Source organism: Xyrauchen texanus, chromosome 48 (assembly GCF_025860055.1).
Source record: "Xyrauchen texanus isolate HMW12.3.18 chromosome 48, RBS_HiC_50CHRs, whole genome shotgun sequence".
NCBI classification, from domain to species: Eukaryota; Metazoa; Chordata; class Actinopteri; order Cypriniformes; family Catostomidae; genus Xyrauchen; species Xyrauchen texanus.
This window is the reverse complement of record NC_068323.1, coordinates 25,505,047-25,526,682: the sequence shown is the minus strand read 5'-3', so window position 1 is coordinate 25,526,682 and position 21,636 is coordinate 25,505,047. Positions and strand designations below refer to the sequence as shown.

Below are 21,636 nucleotides of genomic sequence, written 5' to 3'. Positions count from 1 at the left end.
CACACCAGCCAGGTCCTTTGTTAAAAACCACAAAGAACCACAATGGCTACCATGGTTGTGACAAATGTTCTCAGCCTGGTAAATACATTAACAGACGCATGACATACCCATGTACAGACTATGCTCTAAGGACAGATGATTCATTTGAAAGCATGGTTGATGAGATTCATCATCATGAGGGGCCACATCCATTTTATGGCAGTAGTGTTGGCATGGTTTCACAATTCCCTCTAGATTATATGCATTTGGTTTGTTTAGGTGTGGTTAGGCATTTGTTGAACATTTGGCTCAGGGGTCCTCTGAATTTCAGAGTACCTGCAAACATAACTGAAAGAATGTCTGCTAAACTGGTAGAAATGTGTCCCTATATTCCTGTGGAGTTTGCTCGAAAGCCCAGATCGCTGAGGGAGTTAGATCGCTGGAAGGCCACTGAATTGAGGCAGTTTCTGCTGTACACAGGACCTGTAGTATTATGTACCTTTCTGGACCGAAATATGTACAACAATTTCATGCTACTCTTCTCTGGTATTGCTATTTTAGTAAGTCCTAGACTATCCTGCCACACACAGTTTGGTCACACCTTGCTTAGATCTTTTGTTTCACACTTCAGGGAAATATATGGCAAAGATCAACTTGTTTATAATGTACATGCTTTGGTCCATCTGGCAGATGAAGTACAACGACATGGTTGTCTTGACTCATTTTCTGCATTTCCCTATGAAAATTACCTACACAAGCTGAAAAAGCTTGTCAGAAAACCAGACCTTCCCCTTGCCCAAATTATTCGTCGATTGTCTGAGATGAGAATTACTGACACTCCTTTAAATGGTTCCTCTTTTAAAAAACAGCACTTTGTTGGGCCACTTGTAGATGGATTGTCAGTGAAAGCACAGTACGGTGAGATGGCCTGTGACCAGTGGACTGTTAAAGTTTCAACCGGGAATAATGTGTTTGTCATTGGAAACGAGATTTGCATTATACATAACATTGTGGAATGCAGTGATGGAGTGTACGTAGTGTACAAAGAATTTTTAGCCAAGTCTTTGTTCTTCACTTACCCATTCAATTCTGACTATCTGAATATCCATACTATTTCAGAAACATCAGATATATTCAAGTGTGTTAAAGCTTCAGAGCTTGTCCAAAAATGTGTTATTTTACCTCATAGGGATGGTTTTGTGGCCATACCCTTATTTCATACATTTTAGGAACTCTCCACAGGTAAAAGGTTTACTTCACCCAATAATTACAAATATTTTACTATTTTTATGATCATTTACTAACTCTCATGTTTGTTTGTTTTTTTCATTATTTGGTGAACTAAAACTTTAAGGGTACAGAGGCTCATCGGTTTTTATTTTTTTATAATTAGCAGTTAAAAGGTAAAGGATGACATTTCAGCTTATTCATTCTTAGCGTAGTTATTTTTTTCCTGGGGAGAATGATAGTGGTAGTATTGATGATAGTTTTAGTTGTAGCTCTCGTGTTCTAATATTAGAAGTAAGAATTGATGCGGTTGCACATTAGTTTTGACTGGACAGTTGTTTATGCACAATTAGGACCAGACATAGTGACAAAAAAATGACATCACTATGCATCACCACAAACACTGATGTCTGAAACTGGATAACAATTAACTGTAAGTACTTTACTTTACTGTAAGTTGCTTGTTCAATGTGTTCAAAGTTATTTTTATTTATATAGCACTTTATACAATACATATTGTTTCAAAGCAAGTTCACAGTAAGTTGCCAGTTCATTGTTGATTCAACTGAGTTCAATAAGGCCACATTTACATTGCAGGTCTTGATTTCCAATTCTGATTTGTTGACCATATCAGATTTTTGTTTTGTTTTTTTGGACCAGCTGACATCTTTTAAAAGTGACCCATATGAAAAAGATTAAGCTGAAAAAAAAAAAAAAAAAGAGTAAAAACAGCGTGATCAGCAAATCTCACATTTCACTGAAAGTCTCATTCACTAATAATTGCATACACTATTCATATTTATACACATGCCTCGTGAACAATTTCCACCTAATTCACAACGCACGTATATGCCACAGCAATAATTGATTAATAATGATGGCTTTAGAATGTATTTGATTAATAACAATTGTTTCAGAAATTCTTGAAACAGGAAGTTAAATTTCTCTGGTGCTGTTTGTTTCTTTCCTTCTTGGTTAAGGATGTTCCACTTAATTGAGTTCCTTGACAAAACTGTAGCAGTGGTACCACAAAAGTGGTGCAGCGATGGAGTGGTCTATTGGCCAAACTACAAAAATGATGAAAGAGTGAACAGGGCAGTGAAAAATTCAGAGGATCCTGGACCTGACTGGAAAACATATGATACCAGAGTTATTAAATCATGTGGTATGCTAATATTGTTTTTTTATTTTTATTTTTTTCAAAATGGCTATTGTAAGCAAATATCAAAGGATTTTGCCCTTATGTAATTTGGAAGAAAATCCTTTTAATCAGTCTTGTTCTGCTGTCTGTAGTTCTGTTCTTTTCTACTCAGTTAAAGGTCTACTGAAGTTTAACATGTAGGCTATTTAATTTTTAGATGACTACTTTGAGGCACGACAACTCTTGAAGAAATCTCTGATGTGTAACACATCAGATCTACAGTCTGAAGAGGAAGAGGAGGAGATTCGGCCAAAAAGACGGCCAAAGTCGATGTAAGTATGCGTATATTATCCTTTATATTCTACATTAACTTTTGGCCTCTATAGTTTCTCAAAAACATAATTTAGTGTTATGATATGATAAACCCGACAACCACCACACAGGTAAAGCCAGCTGAAATGGAGTTAAATGGTCAGTATGTTTCCTGGTTTCTCAGAGAAACCATTCTCAACCAATTACACTGATTTACAACTTAAGTTCTTTGGCCAGTGAAAATATTTATGTAATTATTAAAAAGAGCATCTGCAGATCAAGATAAGATATTTACTGCTGATTGTTGTTTTTTTCCAACCTATTTTATAGTCATTTCTTGGGAGACTCTGATGACAGCGAGGAGGAAGGTACTCAGAAAAAGAGAGCCAGGGGTCCAGGCAAACTTTTAACACAACCACCAGCCCCTGTTATCTCACCACCACCTTTTATCCCAAGTAGCAGCACAGTTGCTCCACCTCCACCCATTTCACCACCTCACTTTTCACAGAGGCCAGCAGAAGAGCAAACTCCTTCTGCATGCAGGGTCTACATACCTACCTGGCGGGGGGGAACATGTGGATCAGACAGTATTGCCTGCTCTGGTGAGCAATACCTCATTGGATATAAGACTCAAATAGTGTTTATTTTGTCAGCTATTTTTTCATGTATTCTTAGTCCTGTGTCAAATTTACTTTTTAGCTTTTATCATATTTAGTCAACCTTATCCTGTTTTTTAGTTCTTTTTTTAGTCAACTAAACATATGGGCATTTTAATCTAGTTTTATTCAATGAAAACTTTTTTGTCATGCTGTATAATGGTTAAAATGATAATCACTTAATCAATCATTTAGTTGAGCTTCTGTTTATGTTTGCTGATCAATGTATATGTGAATAAAAGCCTAAATTAAATTATTTAAGGCCTCTATTTAAATATATATATATATATATATATATATATATATATATATATATAAATAATTATTCCCATCTGTTCAGTGAATTGTGCCTTAATGAGTTGACCAATGCAGAATTAAATTTATTTATATATTACAAACTTTTTTCTTTCTTTCTTTTTTTTTTTTTTATTTACAGCTGCAGAAATCCACATAATGAGCTTGCTGGAATTAATAAAACATCAACAAGAGCAAATCATGTCTAAAGCTAACTATTTGACGAGCAAGTTGAACCCAGCAGGCCAAGACATGGAAATGGCTGACAACCCAGTTGAGTTTCCATTAACATCAATGGAAGAAGTTGAGAATTTTGAGGAGTGGCTCAAAAATCCCGCAAATACTCAAACAAAGTTTAGTGTGGTGAGTTGTTTTTCCAAATCTCATTAAGGTGTAAGTTTACATTACATTCTAGCATTTCCACAGTGTTTTACTGTTAAAGTGCCCCTATTATGTGATTTTGACAATCACTTTATCATGCTTTTACAACTTTGCAGAACGTTTACATTCACAAACAGCTACGTATGTTACACACTGCATGAAAGGGAATATTCAAAAGCCATAATAGGGGCACTTTAAAATTACGATCATTTTGTTTACAGTGTAGGTTAACATTGGGGTGTGAAAAAACACATGCTATGTTAGTTAATTATTTTTAAAGGTACACTGTAGTTTTTTTTAAGTATTTTATTAGCTAAAATCAATGTCTTTATTCATAAATATGTCCTCATTGGTGTAAAATTACCTCTGCCAATGATCTGACTTATCCTCGTAAGCGAAGAATTTCTTATCTTTGATTACATGGGACGGGTAAGTCCATGGAGGCTTCTATGTCGTTCCGCCATCTTGAAAAACTATTATACCAGAGAGGGACAAAAAGCACTATCCTACCTCAGTGCGTTACCACAACGCGTTTTCGTTAAAAGCCAGCATCACGAAATTTGAAAGGCTGCACTGCGCGGTCCTTTATAATGCAGGATCATACTTATGCCGAGCCACAGGAGATGGAATCCTTGTCACCAAAAAAGCAAATAATTTAATTTAAAAGAAAACTTGAGATAGCTTTTCCCAGGTGGAAATGGCTAATGAAGGAGAAAGACTTTGAAACGGGAAGACTTTGAAAGACGCTGAAGCCGCCTGCTTTCTTCTCGACAAGTCAGTCAATGTTACGGTCTAAATTACAAGCTTTTTTTCATTGCTTGGTTGTGTAATTCATTATATAGGCAGCATAACAGTAGAACATGTATAGTTAAACTCGATGACCTACTATTCAAAGACATGTTGTCATAGCTTCTTGGCACATAACGGCTACCATAGATGCAACACGCATTTGAAAAAGCAAGGCGCTAGAGAGCACAATTCGTTTGAATGCAAAATACAATTTCACCGCTAGATGGGAGAAATTCCTACGCAGCGTACCTTTTAACATTTTAAGCAAAATATCTTTTATCAGCCATTTTATAAATGTTTTTAATGGTCTTCCAGCCAATCAGAAAGTCATATTGTTATGCCTATAATAAATAACACATTTTTGTTACATTTTAGATTTCCTCCCTGGCAACTATTGGGGGCCATGACACCAAACGTGTCACATGGAACATCCTTTCCCGCATGTTCCATGACGATGTTGGGAGGAGGATCAATTGGAAGGGCATGAATGGGAAAAAATCATTCAATCAGATGGAGTCTAAAAAGTTACTCCTGTGTAAGTAAATGTATTAAATATTGTCTGGCTAAAAAAAACATTGTTTTTTTTAACAGTTTTAAACTGAAACAGTAACACTTTTTTTGTTTAAAATTTACAACATTAATGTAAGGAGCAAGTATATCATGAATCCATTTTCCAAAGTGTGATTTGTCTTATCCTGAATCACTACAATACACCTATAATAAGTGTTTATATTCTGACTATTTTAGACAGCGCGGGATGCCAACCGCTACGGAGTATCCCATTACCTGCCGTGACTTGCCATAGAAATAAACCTAGAGAAGTAGCTCTGGCTACAGTGTTCTACCGCAAGACGCATACGTTTCTGTTTATTAACCGCTAGAGCGCCAAAAGTTACAGTGTACATATAAATGTCAGATTGTACACTTTTGTTTTAAAGGCAGTGGTTATGTCTATCCTTTAAAAAAAACAACTTGGTAGTTTCAATGTGATTTCATGTCATTTAATGAAAATCTGCTTGTGTATTACAGGTGCTGTGAGAAAGAGTCATGTCTCCCGTGACGCCACTGATGACGAGATTACGAAGAATGTAATATGGTGGTTCAACCTGGCAGCAGATAGGGGAAGCTCAAGGAGCCGTCCCACTCTCAGCATCCTGACCCAACAGTAGTGCCTTTTTTTTTTTTTTTTTTTTTTCATTTAGTAAAATGTTTTTCATTCAATAAAACAATGTTCTTGGAACAATTTATGGTTGAATTTCATTTTTCTGTAATGTCTATTCAATGTAGCCTATACATGAATAAAACTATTAAAATAGTAAAAAAATAGTAAATACATTTATAGACTTTAATGACCTATTTTTTTAATAGTTTTATTGTTACTGGCTAAAAATTATGATTTTCAAATTTTGAATGATTTCATGTTTTATTAATATTAATAAAGGCAGACACATTAATAACTATTCAAGCTTTTATAGAGCAATCTAGTCTATCTAAAAAACATTAGATTTGAAACATTAATGTAGTTTTGGCCAGATTACTAGTTTTGAATGAGGGATCTGAAAGGCTTTCAGACCGAAAAGAACAGGTCCAGATCGGATCCGCGGCGGGTGAGCTGCTTTATCAGCGGATACGGGTAGGGTCTGCCGCGGATCTAGTCTGGATCCGCAATCCTTATCTGTTCCGGATTCGTTGCGCTGTGCAAGTGGACTCCGTTCCGGATCCGTTTTGCGGATCCGTTCCGGAGCTTGTGATACCTCCGTGGCAGATCCGTTCCGGAGTCAGTTTGCTATCTGGGATGGATCTTTAAACCCCTTTGTGCATGTATAGCCTATTAGTGTTGTACGATAATGACAAAAATCATAATTAATGTTTATTTTGCTTGATATTGTAACTGCGATTAATTTTGATTAATAGAATTTAAAAAAAAATGTAATTCTTATTTTGGGAGTATCAACTGCCAAACATGGCTTGATTATTTTTTTAACTACATTTTTACTGCATTTTAAACATCTTGAATCTACTTTCCCACAATGGCTGTTTGGTTGAAATAATTGGTTCCTCTTAATTGAAAAGAGCTTTTATTCAATTATTTTCAAGACTGAAAAATATAAAGACAAACCTTTTTTTTTTTTCTTTTTTTTTGCTGTACTGCCCAACCCATACGTATATCCTTAATAAGAGTGTGCATTCTGTCAGTGCCTCAGATTTGAGGATAACATGCTCAAGAGAGATTTCAAGTATAGTTCGAAAGGGGAAGTCATGTTGGGTTAGCCATGCTGAAATAAATGAGCTGCATTATTTATTTTCTGCAGAGTGAAATTCGTTTTTTTATATGATTTGGTATCTAGGGGCCAAGAACCCAGTCCTGCACAACCTTCAGACCCCTTTGAAAGGAATGAAAACAGCATGCATGAAAGCATGAAAACATAGTAGTCTATTCATTACACAAAGGGACTGCTTCTCTGAATATGGTGCAATAGGGGAAATATGTTTTTGCAAGAGGAGGAAAGACTGAATGCTTTGCCTCTGAATGGACAAACAGTATACTCAGCACGTCACTTACACAAGCTTACTTATTAGTCTGTGGTGTCTCTGGCATTAACCATCTTCTGCTGAAAGCACAGTTGACACTTTGGAGAACTTCCTCGCATTAAATTTAGGCCTTTTACGAGATTTCTGCAATGGTTGAAAGCTGAGCACTCCAGTTCAACAGTGAATAAATGTGGACAAGTCCTCTGTGTGCATTTATCTCATTTCACTTCATATTTAGTTGACAAAATGGAAAGAGCTATAATTCATTTAAGTTTGTTATGGTTTCATTCATGTCATTTGACAGTATTCAAAAGACTTTCAATGAAAATACAGCAAACATCTATCTATGCATGACTCAGGCTTTTACATTAGGTCATAAACAACACAGTCCTGACGACTATGGTAAATTTATCATGAAATAAGTCTAAACTAGCAGAGACTTAAGAAAGCCAGCAGACTTCAGATCATCTTTTAATTCCAGCATATATGTATCCAAATCCTTTTTAAACCTCCTCCCTCCGAGCACGCGCTATACAGACTGATAATAACAAAAGTGTATCTTTTGCAGCACGTTTCTCTCTCCGACGTACACCCAGAAAGTGATGGGCGAGGGAAGCGCGCGCTGGCTCTCATTCAATCACCATCCCATAATTACAGGAAAACTTTACCTCTTTCAATCTCTGACGCCAGTAAATCCACAAATCCAGCCGGACCGGGCTGTCCAACAATGACGAGCAAAGAGTATGTATCGCTGCACAAACCAAGACGAGGGGTTCGGTTGGTGTTGTCCATACTTGCCAACTCGTCGATGTGGTCTGCCGCCATGTTGCAAAGTTTGTACAAATTCGTCCTGCCCGATTCGCGATCGAATTGTTTTTGAACCGATTCCTTATGAGGATTTGAGCGAACCGATCATGGCACGAGCGTTTCGGTTCCGACGTTCACACCGTTAAAAATGCGCAGTTCTCAACCGGAAATTTGAACTGTAAACAATACTTTTTGTAAAGAACACTTTTTAAAAGCATTAAGCAAAACAAGTCCTCAGCTATAGTGATATAACTGAAACACATTTTAATCACAACAGGTGCTACAGCTTAATTCAGCTTCATCGAAAACATTACAATTAACAGCCACGTAGTCATTTGACTGCAAAAGAATGACACATCAAAAGGGAACACTTTTGAGTGATGAATCAAATGAACCAGTTCATTGAAATGAACCCTTTGAACAAACCGATTCGCCAGAATGAATCCGGCTTCCAAACGGCTATACAAATGCTGATCAAAGGAAACCCACTTTCATGTGGGAGTGGCGAAGACTTGTGATTGACGTATTTTGCCTCCAATTAATTGATAAAGAGGCAGCAAAAGGACTATTGGGGAAATGTTTAGAGCATATGGTTTATGTTTTTCCCTCCTCTCCTACTTAATATATTTGCAGAGGGTGTGTCAGTAATCAACTAATTTGGTTTTATAACATAATAAATGAGGTCGATAAAAAAAATGGTTAATCATTATTAATATTGTAATAAATAGGCTTCTTACTTAAAGTAGTCCATTAAATGAAAACATTTTTCTCTAGGAAGAGGAAGTTACTTCAACTGTTTTTAAGTTAGTCTAACAGTTTTGTTCTCATATATTTCAGCTTCTTTATTTCTTATATTTTAAAAAATTGTTCATTTTTTTCCCCACAAGATTATATTCAGTAATTATGAACCGGAATTAGATATTATGTTAAACAATGTTTTGCATGATGGGTAAATACCATATTCACAAGACAAAGTTTCTTAAATTAAATATAAATAAATAAAACATGTAGCATTTTGTTATCTTCACTTTCAAAAATATCCATCAATCAGAAAGCAAAGAGAACGACCCTTATCAATGAACAGATTTTAGATCAATTGTATTTATTTGTATTTTTATTTATTATATTTTTCCTTGTGTATACATCCCCTGTATGTTTATGTCAGATTCTATCTTGTTAGAGAAGCAGCAAAAAAGTGAGAAAAATACATTTTCCATTGGAATCTTGGGGTCTTAGGTCTTGTAACTATATAGTCAACTTTTAAACTCAAAATGTGGCAAGAGTTGCATCTAATAAAATACATAATACTACATCTGATATGTCAGTTAAAGCTCTGTCTCACCCTCATCCTAACCTTTCCCTATTTCTAATACTAACCAAATAGATATGATGCCACCAGTTTATTAATTGGGTTTCATTAAAGGGACACATGATGGTGCTCCATCTAGTGGCTATTTGTATTATATGATATCATATAGATCTATAGATAAAGAATCAGAGAATGAAAAACAGAGGCATATACAAAAATGCATGCATTTATTTGATCTGCCTGTTATACATTATAAATGTTTTACTACAGCGACAGGAGAAAAGAATAGCTTCAACAATAATCTGCATGCAGGATTATGACAGAATTATTACAGGAGACTGACACATGCTTTCACAAACACTTGAGGATGGAGAAACTGCAGGTGGTTCCTCCTGGACAGCTGCAGAGCTTCCCGAAGCGAGCACCTTTCCGAACTGCACACTGCTCTCCTGCATCACACTAACACACCAGAGAACTTTTCTGTTATATCCACAGACTCAAAAGACTTTAAATGTTTTTGTCACACTATCATGAACTGTTCTTTATTACAGTGTGTAACTCCATTAGTAGATACTGAGTAATACAACACAGCTCAAAAGATGATGCTGGGTTGATTGCATAAATGAAATGTATAAATGTAGACATAAAAATAAATGAAATGAAATCATTTCCAATGAATATATAGGTTTTTTCTTTGTCCTTACTGTGACTTTTCATCCTGTTAGTCTTTTGTAAAACCCTCTAAATATCAAAAGCCAGTTCCTTAATGACATCATAATTCCAGAAGTGGAAAACAACAGCACAAACATCAGTAATAATTAGCAATGGATTATGTATTATGTATTAGTTTGCGGTGTTGGAGAAACTACTTTGATTAAGTGAATCAGAGAATCATTTATGTGATGTAGTTCATTTATCCGTCCGGAAGAACCGACTAACTAAAATGAAAATGTTCATTCACATGAAGTACCCGAAAGAATCGAGCCACTTAAATGATTTGGTTTTCTAGCACTACTCGTGGAAATGTAGTTTGTAACTGGAAAAGCTTTATAAAAATAGCTCATGTCAAGAATCTGAAAAATGTAGTGTGAAAAATGAATGAAAACGTTAGTAACGTTGATATGTTTAGTTAACTACTTCCCAACACTGTTAGTTTGACAGTCTCACTCTAAAATATTCCCTCTTGTTTGTTAAAATTACAAGTATCTTTAAAAAAAAAGAAAAGAAAAAGTTGACACCCTCATGTTAACTGCCTGAACAATGACTAACTTTAGCTTGATCATTTCTTCCTGTTTTTTCTTGACATAATCAAGTTATAATTAATAAAGTTTGTCTGAGCCTGATCTCACAGTAAATCGGAAAGAGTAGACTGACTTTTCGTTGGTCAAAATCGGTATACGTTGACCGAAATTTCGAAACACTACCCCCAGTGGCCAAAGTGGTATGTGTTGTAGGGCATATGGGCAAGTGTGAGCTCTGTTTATGTTCAGGAGAGGACACTAAAAGCTTGTAGTGAAGCAAGTTATTTTCAGCTTTACAGAACTTTATTCGATGAGGAGAAAAGCACGTATTTATAGATTCTATCCTCCAACCCAAACCTTACCTTAACCATTAGTGGAGTAAAAAAGTAATGTTAGATAGAGGGGAAAAGCGAAACCTCTGAATCATGATCGTCATTGATTATTCAAATGGGTTTTCCTTTGAACCGTAGTCTCCCACGCAGCTTGTGCAGCGCACTGCCAAGATAAATATGTTGAAAACACTGCAAACATGTCTGATAAGAGTGCTGCATGTTAGTGCATCGGCATAAAGTTGCTGATCCTAGGGGTACTAAAACTATCGGAAACATCATGCCGACTTCACATGTGATCAACGTGTGATCATGTTGGAGCAAGTGTCCAACATGATCACCTTATAAAGCCTATTTGTTTTTTGGTTTTATGTTCAAAACTTACTGCATATCAGAAATTACCCAATCATTATTAACAAGTACCAATTTCATTGTCATTGCTATTGTAATGTATAAACACGAATACATGTGTAAAACAGACACTGTAAAGAGTTATCAGAGATTAAAATGATCTGAACATCTGACTTACCGAAGTCACCCAACCAAACTTCTTCTCTACTGCAGGAATTTGCTTGTTTCTTAGTTTTTCAAGGACTTCTTGAAGGGCTTCAATCTGTCAAAATATATTTGTTATAGAATACAATGTAATATTTAGATGTAGATTTAAATGATTTTCAGACTGTCTGAAGATCATTTAAACACAAGACACTGAATGCTTGTAAGATGTCTTACCAGGTCTTTCTCCTCTTGAGCCTTCATGTTATCTTCTGGCGAGCGGATCTCTAGAAAATCATCGCAACTAACAAGTACCATTAAGACTGAGCAAGTAACAGTTAGTAGAAAGATCCGATCTCTAACCATCGTGTCGAGAATCAAGACTGCTTCGAGACAAACCTCTATCTTGACCAACACTTCTCAGGTAACCACATGAGGACCATCTCAACCCGTTATATGCTCTCTGCGCAATCCCACAAATTTATTCAAAATGCATCAATTGAACATGTTGTAGATGACACAGGTCATGACCCCACAGATCCTGCAAAGACAAGTCAACTATGAGCTGTCTGTCACCACAGTTTCTTTGTCTACCAAAGAACGTCATCATGATGATTAATACCGGTGACCCGTGAACCTCAAACATCACACCATTCATGTACACCTGACCTCATCTCGCACTATAATTACAAACCAGTTTTATTTCCGGAGAACATCATTTCATTACTGGACCGCCACCCTTAAAAAAAAAATAGAATCATCTATGGGGGTGGGTGGGTGGGTGTAGTTTAGGACTGGTTGCATATAACTCTTTTTTGTATATGGGTTTCTGTAAACATGCCCATGGTGTTTTTGTTTCCATTAAAATGTATATGAATGTACAGTGTGAGGAAAGTGTATATCTTAGGCCCTGTAACAGGTCACCATTTCGTATACTTTTTCATTATTTTAATCACATTTTTCTGCCTTCAATAGTTCATATAAATTTTCCTGCAGTTAGTCAAATACATTTTTACCTACAAATATTCCATCAAGTGTCTCAATTAATATGAGGTAAAGATAACTAAATGCATACACATTTTTTAATAATTAGCCAAATTCTGTTTACTTACAGCATACATAGAGTATACTGTATCACACAGCAAGACATGCTAACTTCCCAAAAGTATGTTCTCAGTAGAATGTTGAGAAAATAAACTTACTCAACCCAGGTTTGTAGATTGTTAGGGTTGTTTCATTTTTAATTCTGTGTCTACGCTAAACCACTGACTGAAGAATTGCTAATGCAGGCATTACTACTGTTGCTGATCTGTAGGGTTGTGATTTGAGAGAAGCAGCAGCATGTCTAATCTCGGCGCAAAGTCTAAATTAATTTCCAACATTTGCAATTTTGGGACCACCAGCAGTTGATATCAAAGAGCTATTGATCACTTTTAATACTAGCCATGACTTTAATGTCAGTAGATCAATATGATTAATGTTAATATTAATAAGTTTATTTGGTCTGGAACTTTTTCAAAGCTCAAGGATGATGTAAAGAAATTGAAAAAAATAAAATAAAATACAAATATACATTACAAAACAATGAACATTGGGAGACAAACAGAGCAGGGGAAGCATTGCATTAAGCACATTTACACTACCGACTTCTCATTAATGGACTGTCTTCATTTATATCACTGTCTTCATTTGACATTTACAGTATAATAGGACGCAGATGGTGCAATAACCCACTTGCACTTACACTTATAGCACACATCCAAGAAAATATAAAAATGTCATGGCCATGCTCACTGACTTGCGTGTATGACATGACACATAGGGCTGCACTTAGAACTCACCCTCATGCCACCCCTGATGTGTATGACTTTCTTTCTTCAGCAGAACACAAGCAAAGATTTTTTGAAGAATATTTCAGCTCTGTTGGTCGGCAAAATGCAAGTGAATAGGTACCAACATTTTGAAGTTCCAAAAGCCACAGAATAAAAACACAATTAAAATATATTATATTTACAAATATGCAATTCTAACTACTAAAATTGCAATTGTGAGGTAATTGCATTTTAAATAGTCACAATTGTCTGAAAGTAAATTGCAATTGCATGATTAAAGTCAAAATTGCCAAATAAAATGTGTGATCGCGAGATATAAAGTCACAAATGTGCGATACTGTATTGTTGCAATTGTGTAAAATAAAGTTGCAATTGCGAGAAAATAACGTTGAAATAGCAAGATATGAAGCGGTCACAAATATAAAGTTACATTGTCTGATAAGAACTTGAAAAACCTATATCACGCAATTTCAACTTTCCTAGTTATAAAGGCAAATTGTGAGATATAAAGTCAAATTTACCTCTTTTATTTTTTATTCCATGGCAGGATCCGGCTTCCATTGTTACAGTTTTTCACAACTGCTAAGATACATTTCTTGAAACCTTCACCCATTTTCTCACAACATTAAACACAAAATCAAATCTTCAAACTACATTGACAAAACCCTTATTAAGTCTGGCAAAATCTTCTTTCAGATCACACACACACAGCCAGTCAATATATAAACACTACATCACATAATGGAGAACACAGCATCCAGGACATGTAGTTACATTGTTGTTTATTGCATGAGGTAAACGTATTTCGCAATTACAGTAATAGAGTACATTGTGCCAACTCAAACTAAAATAATAAATAATCACTTTTTTAACACACTAAAGCAAAGGGAAGAAAGCTGTTGTTTAATCATCATACAGTTTGAGTAAATAAATTATTATTCTAACTAAAATGTTTTGCATTTTCTGTTTAACTAAATGTGGCATTATCTTCTCATAATTCCCATTCTCTGAAGAACGATTTCTCTGTCAAGCAGACGTATAGACAGCTGTGATGAAGTGTAATAACGTTTCAATGATTCCACGAACAATGAGTTTTACTGTAATTTCCTCTTTATTGTGAATTACTGTTACATCCACAAATAAATGAATGACACTCAAAACACCATACAAGAAGTTATTCGAATGTAATTGGTACCGTTTGTCTTTCTTTCTTTTATATTTTATGTAAGATTACCATTTGAACACAAAGCCCCAAAAACAACACACACCGGCTGCTCAACCTAACAAATCCAGATTACTCAGCGGGGCATCTGCAGTGGTTGAGTTTGGTTGTGCAGATGCTGTAGTGTTCAGAGCAGTTGTGATGGGCTTGAAGTCTTTCCAGGGTTTGGTCGGGCAGTTTAATGGTGTACGCTTGGTGGCACCCATGCTCTCCTTGGATTCCTCTGAAGACTCTTTTTGTTTGGGAGCTGGTTTTGAAATCAGTGGGCATTTGACAGTTGGCATTTTCCTCAGGGGAGACCAGCCTGGTGGCCGTTTAAATCTTGAGACACACTGAAAATTTGTTTTTGCATTACCATGGTAATAATGCACAAGCTCATTGGAAATCTATACACTTGATATTTTTAAAATGATCAACAGTACTGTGCAAAAGTTTTAGGTACTTGTGAAAACTGTTGCATAGTGAGGATGTCTTAACAATAATGCCATAAATAGTTTTCATACATAAATTAACGTCATACAAAGTCCAGTAAACATAAAAAGCTAAATCAATATTTGCCGTTGCCACCTTTGCCTTTAAAACAGCCCCAATTCTTCTAGGTACATCTGGACACAGTTTTTCTTGATTGTAGGCTGAAAGGATGTTCAAGCTTCTTGGAGAATTCTCGACAGTTCTTCTATATATTTAGACTGTCTCGATTGCTTCTGTCTCTATACATAATCTCAGACTGAAACGATGTTCAATGGGGGTCTCTGTTGGGGTCATGACATCTGTTGCAGGGCTCCCTGTTCTTCTATTCTATTCTTTTATATTTGCAAATGTAATGTTTGGGAGTCTAAAATTTATTTTACCTATTGACACGCTAAAGCTGAAGATATAAATAACCATTTTAAGACAAATGTTTTTGTGAAACATCTTATGTGCCTAACAGTTTTGCACAGTACTGTATATACTTTAATAAACGTAACTGAAGGGCTGGCTCACCTTCTGGGCACATTCGGCGTGCACTTCCGGACTCTCATGTCTCCAAGGAGCCACATCCACAGTAGAGTTACACTGCATGAATATCTAAAAATCAACAAGTTTAGATGTGAGGCTACAAGTACAGTATTTTGTGAGGTAACCTTAAAATGATCGTCACATAGTAGCATCTAATTTAACTGGTTTTATTCAATACAAAAATTTTAATTAATCAGACTAAATTTACCTGACCAATTAGATTACATCAACAAAAGTCATTTGTAAGTGCAAAAATCATATTTTTTAGCGGTGTACTTTTCTTATTTTTCACTACAAATCATTGAATAATAATGTGGTTAGCACTTTATTTTACAGTACTGTTCACCATTTACTTACTAGATACATTACTAGTTATTAAACTTAACCCATATTACATGTAGTTACCTGATATTACTCAGTACTTTCTTGGGTAATTACACTGTAAGTATACTGAAAGTACACATACTGTAACATAAAGTGCAACCAGAATGTGCAATTGGTAGACACTTGAATCCAAAGCGGCATTTTAAAGTGAAAGTGGAATTTAAAAATAAATGTAAAGTCAATTTTACACATAAAACAGATTTGAAACTTTCTATCAGAGAAAGAATGTCTTTTGCTAATAGATGGCATTATGGGATTTCAAACCAATTTAATTATTTTATATATAAAATAAAATAAAAACTCAACAAATTAATTTAATTTAAATAATACATTATACCTATTCAAATATTAATATAAAGTTGAGTTTTAAAGTCTGAAACTAGAGAATCTGAAAATCCAATTTAATCCAGGAAGAAAAACAGAACGTTTTAGTTTGGAATATTTGGAACAAAGAGATGTTTCAACATAATATGAAGAAAAAATCTTTAAGATTCGTCAGACCAATAATCAAATGTAAGCACATTTTCTGACATTGAGTATGTTGATGCATTTGTACAAATGGACATCTTTGTTTCCATTAAGTAACAACTTATTATGGACAACTGTCAAATTATGCTGAATAACATGACCATCAGGTTTTGTTTACGCCAGATCGAGATGAGGACATGCTGTCATTAATGCTAAAGGGGTACATACTGCAGCAAATATTAAGAAATTCCAAAATTCATGTTTTTTTCTCCAACTTTTTATTAAAACTGTTATAATGATAATATAATTTGAATTGAACAAATATTATATATGAATCAAATTTATATAAATTGTAAAGTAGAAGTATTTTTACTTTTTTAAGTAAAGAAATTTTGAATTTACAGACTTCTGGACCCCACTGTACATGGAGAGAATTAAGAAGAAATATGTCCATATTTATTTTTTCCATCAAAATGTGCATTCTTGCTAATAGAGCCAAAATTAAATAAACATTTAAAAGTAAGTAATAGGATTTTTCTTGACGTAAGAAGAAGAATTTATTGACACTATATTAACATTGGTGTCAGTCCATTGTTGTTAAAGTCATTGTTTACATATTAATGAGGGACACAAAAGACATCCGTTATATAGAGCGACCCAGCCAGAGATTCTGAATCTTACCCGCTCATCCTGATCTGGGTGGCACTCTTCAGTAACGGCTTTGAATTCTGACTTGGAGCAGTTGCTCTTCTCCATGTCAAAGTGCAGTTTATACCTGAATCCAGCAACCACCTGCACACAAAGAAGAACATGACTTGACCCAAAACTTAACCCTGATAATATAGAGCAGGGGTTTTCAAACTGGGGTCCAGGGACTCCCAGGAAACCGCAAGGGTCCACTGAAAAATAAATTAAAACATACAAACAAATAAATAAACAAAAAAAAAACATAGAAGCAAACAAATTAATACAAAAATAATATAAAAACAGCGAAAAACATACAAGTAAATTAATTAATTAATTAAAACAAAAATAAAACAGCAACAAAAACAAACATACAAGAAAACAAATAAACAAACAAAAATAAATAAAAACAGAAACAAACATACAAGCAAACAAATAAAATAAATAAATAACGGGGCCTGGGTAGCTCAGCGAGTATTGACACTGACTATCACCCCTGGAGTCGCAAGTTCGAATCCAGGGTGAGCTGAGTGACTTCAGCCAGGTCTCCTTAGCAACCAAATTGGCCCGGTTGCTAGGGAGGGTACAGTCACATGTGGTAACCTCCTCGTGGTCTCTATAATGTGGTTCTCGTTCTGGGGTGGGTGGCGAGTTGCCGTAGAAACGCTAGTCACTACACCACCACGAGGACCTAGAGCGCATTGAGATTTGGGCATTCCAAATTGGGGAGAAAAGGGGAGAAAATAAAAATAAATAAATACAAAATAATAACAGAAACAAACATACAAGCAAACAAATAAATAAATAAAAACTAAAGTAAATAAAAAACAGACAAACAAACTAATAAATAAATAAAGTTAATATTTTTCAAATTTGGCATTTTTTATCTTTCATTTTTCTTTCTAAAGGCTTATTGGAAATAATCACGATTATTTTACTCTACTAGTACAAAACAATATAAAGGAACCAGTAATAGTAAGATATAAAAACAAAACAAAACAATTTGTTTACATTTCTTATTCAATAAGTGATTCTCCCTGCTATCTTTCAACATACATACTGTATTTTCAAGAATAGTTTGTACTTGTGTTGTTTCTTTCTCCTTTAGCTGTCTACTTTAACATGCTTACTGGACTGTCAAGTAATTATTACAATTAATGTGCTATAACAAAATGAATTGTAGTGAAAATATGTTTCCTCAGGTTCTTACAGTATGCTCATAGTGGGTAGAAAAAATATATATATTTTCACATTATATTTTAATCATTTTCTTTAGTACGCTGACCATTGACATAATAATCCCGAGTTATATACATGCATATGGCAAATTATTTATTTTAACAACATTTTGTCTTTATGATGTCATGCTTATTATTTTTGTCACACAACATCAGACTTTATATGCTAAAATATATCTTTATCTTTAGATTTTAGGAAGGGGGTCCCTTGCATGGAGAAATATATGTAAGAAAACACTTACCTGTTTTGTTGCTGATGACAAGCTCTTAAAGATGAAGAAATGCTTGTAATTGGTCATGCTGTTGGCTTTTGCCAGAGAATGGATGAGCGGTTCTCTTAGTTCCTCTCCATTGACATCAATGTTTTCAGGGCAGCCCAGACAAGGTGCCTTCTCAGAGACAATAGATGGCTTAGCTGTCAGAGAAAGTTGAAGGAGAGTGTGGCATTTGTTCCTAGATTTTTGTGCTGTATTGTTGTATATCTAATCTTCCATCCAATAGACATAACTCGGCTACTAATTAATAACCATAATGCTTTTTTTAGTCATAAGTTTAGAAAAAGGATATTTATAAAGTAATTACTGCTTTCTACCGCTCCATCAGAAGCCTTGTTTAATCTTTCAACCAGCCAGCTCTCGTTTTTGGGATATCAAAGGCTGCATTTGTGTTGCCTTCAAAAACTAATCAGATGAAGGCATCTCAGAAGTTAGGATGTAATGCAAATATTGGATTCAGACATGCCTTGATACCTTGATGCCTTCCTGCCTCTGAAGACAGCATTGTTTAGCTTTTTGGATGCAGCCGTTACTTTATTGTACAGCAAAAAAATTACATTTCTATACAAAATTTGAAAAAGCGAATGCAACATGCCACACGATCGTTGCATGATACAGCTGGTCATGCGATCTCAACGTGGCAGCCCCAAGATGTGACGTACCTGAACAGTCATGTAATAATAACTCTTGTCCTGCCTCTGTGAACAGCACTTTGGCATAACAGTTTCTGAGCACCTGAGGAAGCACAACATGTGAATGTTATCTAGAAGGTTCATTGAAGCGATTAGGGTAAAGAGGCTGTGAATGTGAGTGTTGGCACAGTCCTGTAATTCTCATGATATCAGGCTTGCTAGTTTCATGTCTCTCGAATCACTCTAGACACTTTTGTTCTGTCGTAATAAAATCGTTTACATTCAAATCAATTACTTTATGTCTAGATTCCTCAGAAATACTCCTTTTGTGATGACAGAAGAAAGAAAGTCATTCAGGTTTTTGAACAATATGAGGATGAATGAATGGTGTAGAATTGCAATATACAGTAGAAAGCTTTTTTTTAAAAAGTCCTCATCAGGTCTCACCTTATCTGCCTGCTGAAGGTAGTCACATTGTTGCCACACTTTGTCTCCCCCTACAGGACAGTCTGTCTCTCTGCTCGTGAACCCCACAAACAAAACTTCCCCTGTTTCATTCTGAGTCTGTAAGAATGATAGCATTACTCTGAGACAAGCTAAAGTTCGGTTGATCTTATATTGAACTAGTTGAATAGAGCAAATATGTTATGGTAAATCTTTTATCATCAATCACTTTACAATTTTGATCAAATTAATTACGTGATATGCCAGTTAATCAAATTAATCACATATACAGTGTATGTTGAGAATTGTCAAAGATGTAAATCTATGTAAAGTAGTTTTAGAAATGGTTATATTGTTTTTTTTTTTTTTTTTTATGTACATATCTTTGAACAAGTCTATCACTGGTCCACAGTCCACAGAAATCCATTTTTCAATTAAGTTTATCTGTCCGTGGTAGAAGTAGGGGCTGTTCACACAGAAGGCATTCTTGTGTTTCAAACAATGATTTTGATATTTTTTAAATGTTGGTCTATGTACACATGTAGAATGACTTCTTTTGCCATTGCATTGCATCTCTCTCCGTAAGCACCGCGTTTTTAAGATGTTGTGATAAAATCAGAAGTACAAAATGCATCACAGGACCCCTGTTTTATCTCATTCTGTTGCACATTGTCCAAATGTTTTTGAATGGTAGAATGTGACTTTGTGTTGGCTATCATTGATTACACAACACAAAAAGTGGCTTTAGAAGTCATTGTTTGTTTCATGTCCATATCTTGGCTTACAGTCCACATCAATCTATTTTGCAATTGAGTTTGTCAATCTGTCCTGTGCTTACAGGATGCGTTCTTCTGTCTGCACTATATTTAATGTCGGTTTATGTACATACGCATCAGACAGATGCCTTTCAAACATCTCGCTGGTTTTCAGCATAATAAGCACTGCATTTTTGGGCCACGGTCTCAAGTTAAAAGTAGTTGTAAGAGCCTTGCATTCTGTTGTGCTTCGTCCAGAGGTCAAGAACCTGTATGACCGAGTTGAGGCGTGTTGACTGCTCCCTGCTGACACAGCTTGTAAAAACACAAAGTTACATGAACTTCAACCTTGAATTACGGTGATGGTCAGAAAAATACTTACCTTTTTACATAATTAATATATGGGATCCATGGGTGCGATCATTTTCATACATAATTTTTTATATAATTACTTGCACTACATTAAATCAACAGCCTTATTATTTACATAATTTGTATTGCATTTCATGGAATAATTAATCTCAATAAATAAATCTGTTCAATTGACAGCCCTGTGTAAAACACATGTATGTATACACGCTACATCCTACCTTTGTAGCCTCCCAGATTTCATAGAGAGCCAGTAGAGTGCCTTTGGTTAGCAGCTGATTATGTTTGGAAAGAGTTAGATTCACTATATTTTCCACACGTTTATCATCACACGGAATACTAGTGTCCTTTTGTCCATGTCCCCCAGAACAGCAAAGCCAAACTAACGTAAAAACCATCAAGATCCTGTCCCCCATCATCGTGCTAGTGTCATGAATGTCTGTGCTCACAGTGTTGGAGTGAGAGGGTTCATAATTGTCCCCGTTGGACTCCTGTAATGATTTACATGCTGTTATTTAGCCCGAAAATCTCCACCTGTCCAAATATGGTGGGACGTGCACTGCTGTGCAGTATTCAGCAGCTGTAATGCAAATGTTTACTCATTTGAGATGCACTCCACAACATGCATACTTCCCTGACTCAATATCCCAAAGCGATGATAAGTTCTTAATTGACCCTTTCCTAAGCAAAAATGTTGAAAAGTTTAATCCAGAGCATTCCGACTCAATCATTTGTTATCAGACCAAAGGAAAGTGTTTGCAAGTCATTCAATTTGCCTAAACCTACAGGATTATTGATTATGTAATAGATTTAGTTAATAGTTTTAGATTCATATTACTTCT

The 21,636-nt window shown here is 35.3% G+C and overlaps 3 protein-coding genes across 3 annotated transcripts in view; all 3 read right to left on the bottom strand.

The window, feature by feature from the left end:
- The window catches only part of LOC127639314 (microtubule-associated protein 1B-like), a 73,926-nt gene extending 65,819 nt beyond the window's left edge, over positions 1 to 8,107 (bottom strand). The window contains exon 1 of the mRNA XM_052121242.1: positions 7,980 to 8,107. Coding sequence (XP_051977202.1) covers positions 7,980 to 8,103 — 124 coding nt within the window. The 5' untranslated portion in view covers positions 8,104 to 8,107. The remainder of the gene's footprint in view (positions 1 to 7,979) is intronic.
- Positions 8,108 to 9,670: 1,563 nt separating this feature from the next.
- LOC127639995 (cocaine- and amphetamine-regulated transcript protein-like) lies at positions 9,671 to 11,902 on the bottom strand. Its single transcript, XM_052122363.1, has 3 exons — positions 11,730 to 11,902; positions 11,527 to 11,610; positions 9,671 to 9,886 (listed from the first exon to the last, which is right to left on the bottom strand). Exons 1-3 carry the CDS (start codon positions 11,856 to 11,858, stop codon positions 9,779 to 9,781), a joined length of 321 nt encoding a protein of 106 aa, XP_051978323.1. The 5' UTR covers positions 11,859 to 11,902; the 3' UTR covers positions 9,671 to 9,778.
- Positions 11,903 to 13,913: 2,011 nt separating this feature from the next.
- Positions 13,914 to 21,271, bottom strand: LOC127639339 (kininogen-like). The gene is made up of 7 exons (XM_052121283.1): positions 21,016 to 21,271; positions 19,674 to 19,790; positions 19,257 to 19,329; positions 18,562 to 18,734; positions 17,079 to 17,189; positions 15,531 to 15,614; positions 13,914 to 14,878 (listed from the first exon to the last, which is right to left on the bottom strand). Exons 1-7 carry the CDS (start codon positions 21,211 to 21,213, stop codon positions 14,600 to 14,602), a joined length of 1,035 nt encoding a protein of 344 aa, XP_051977243.1. The 5' UTR covers positions 21,214 to 21,271; the 3' UTR covers positions 13,914 to 14,599.
- Between the last annotated feature and the right edge of the window lie 365 nt (positions 21,272 to 21,636).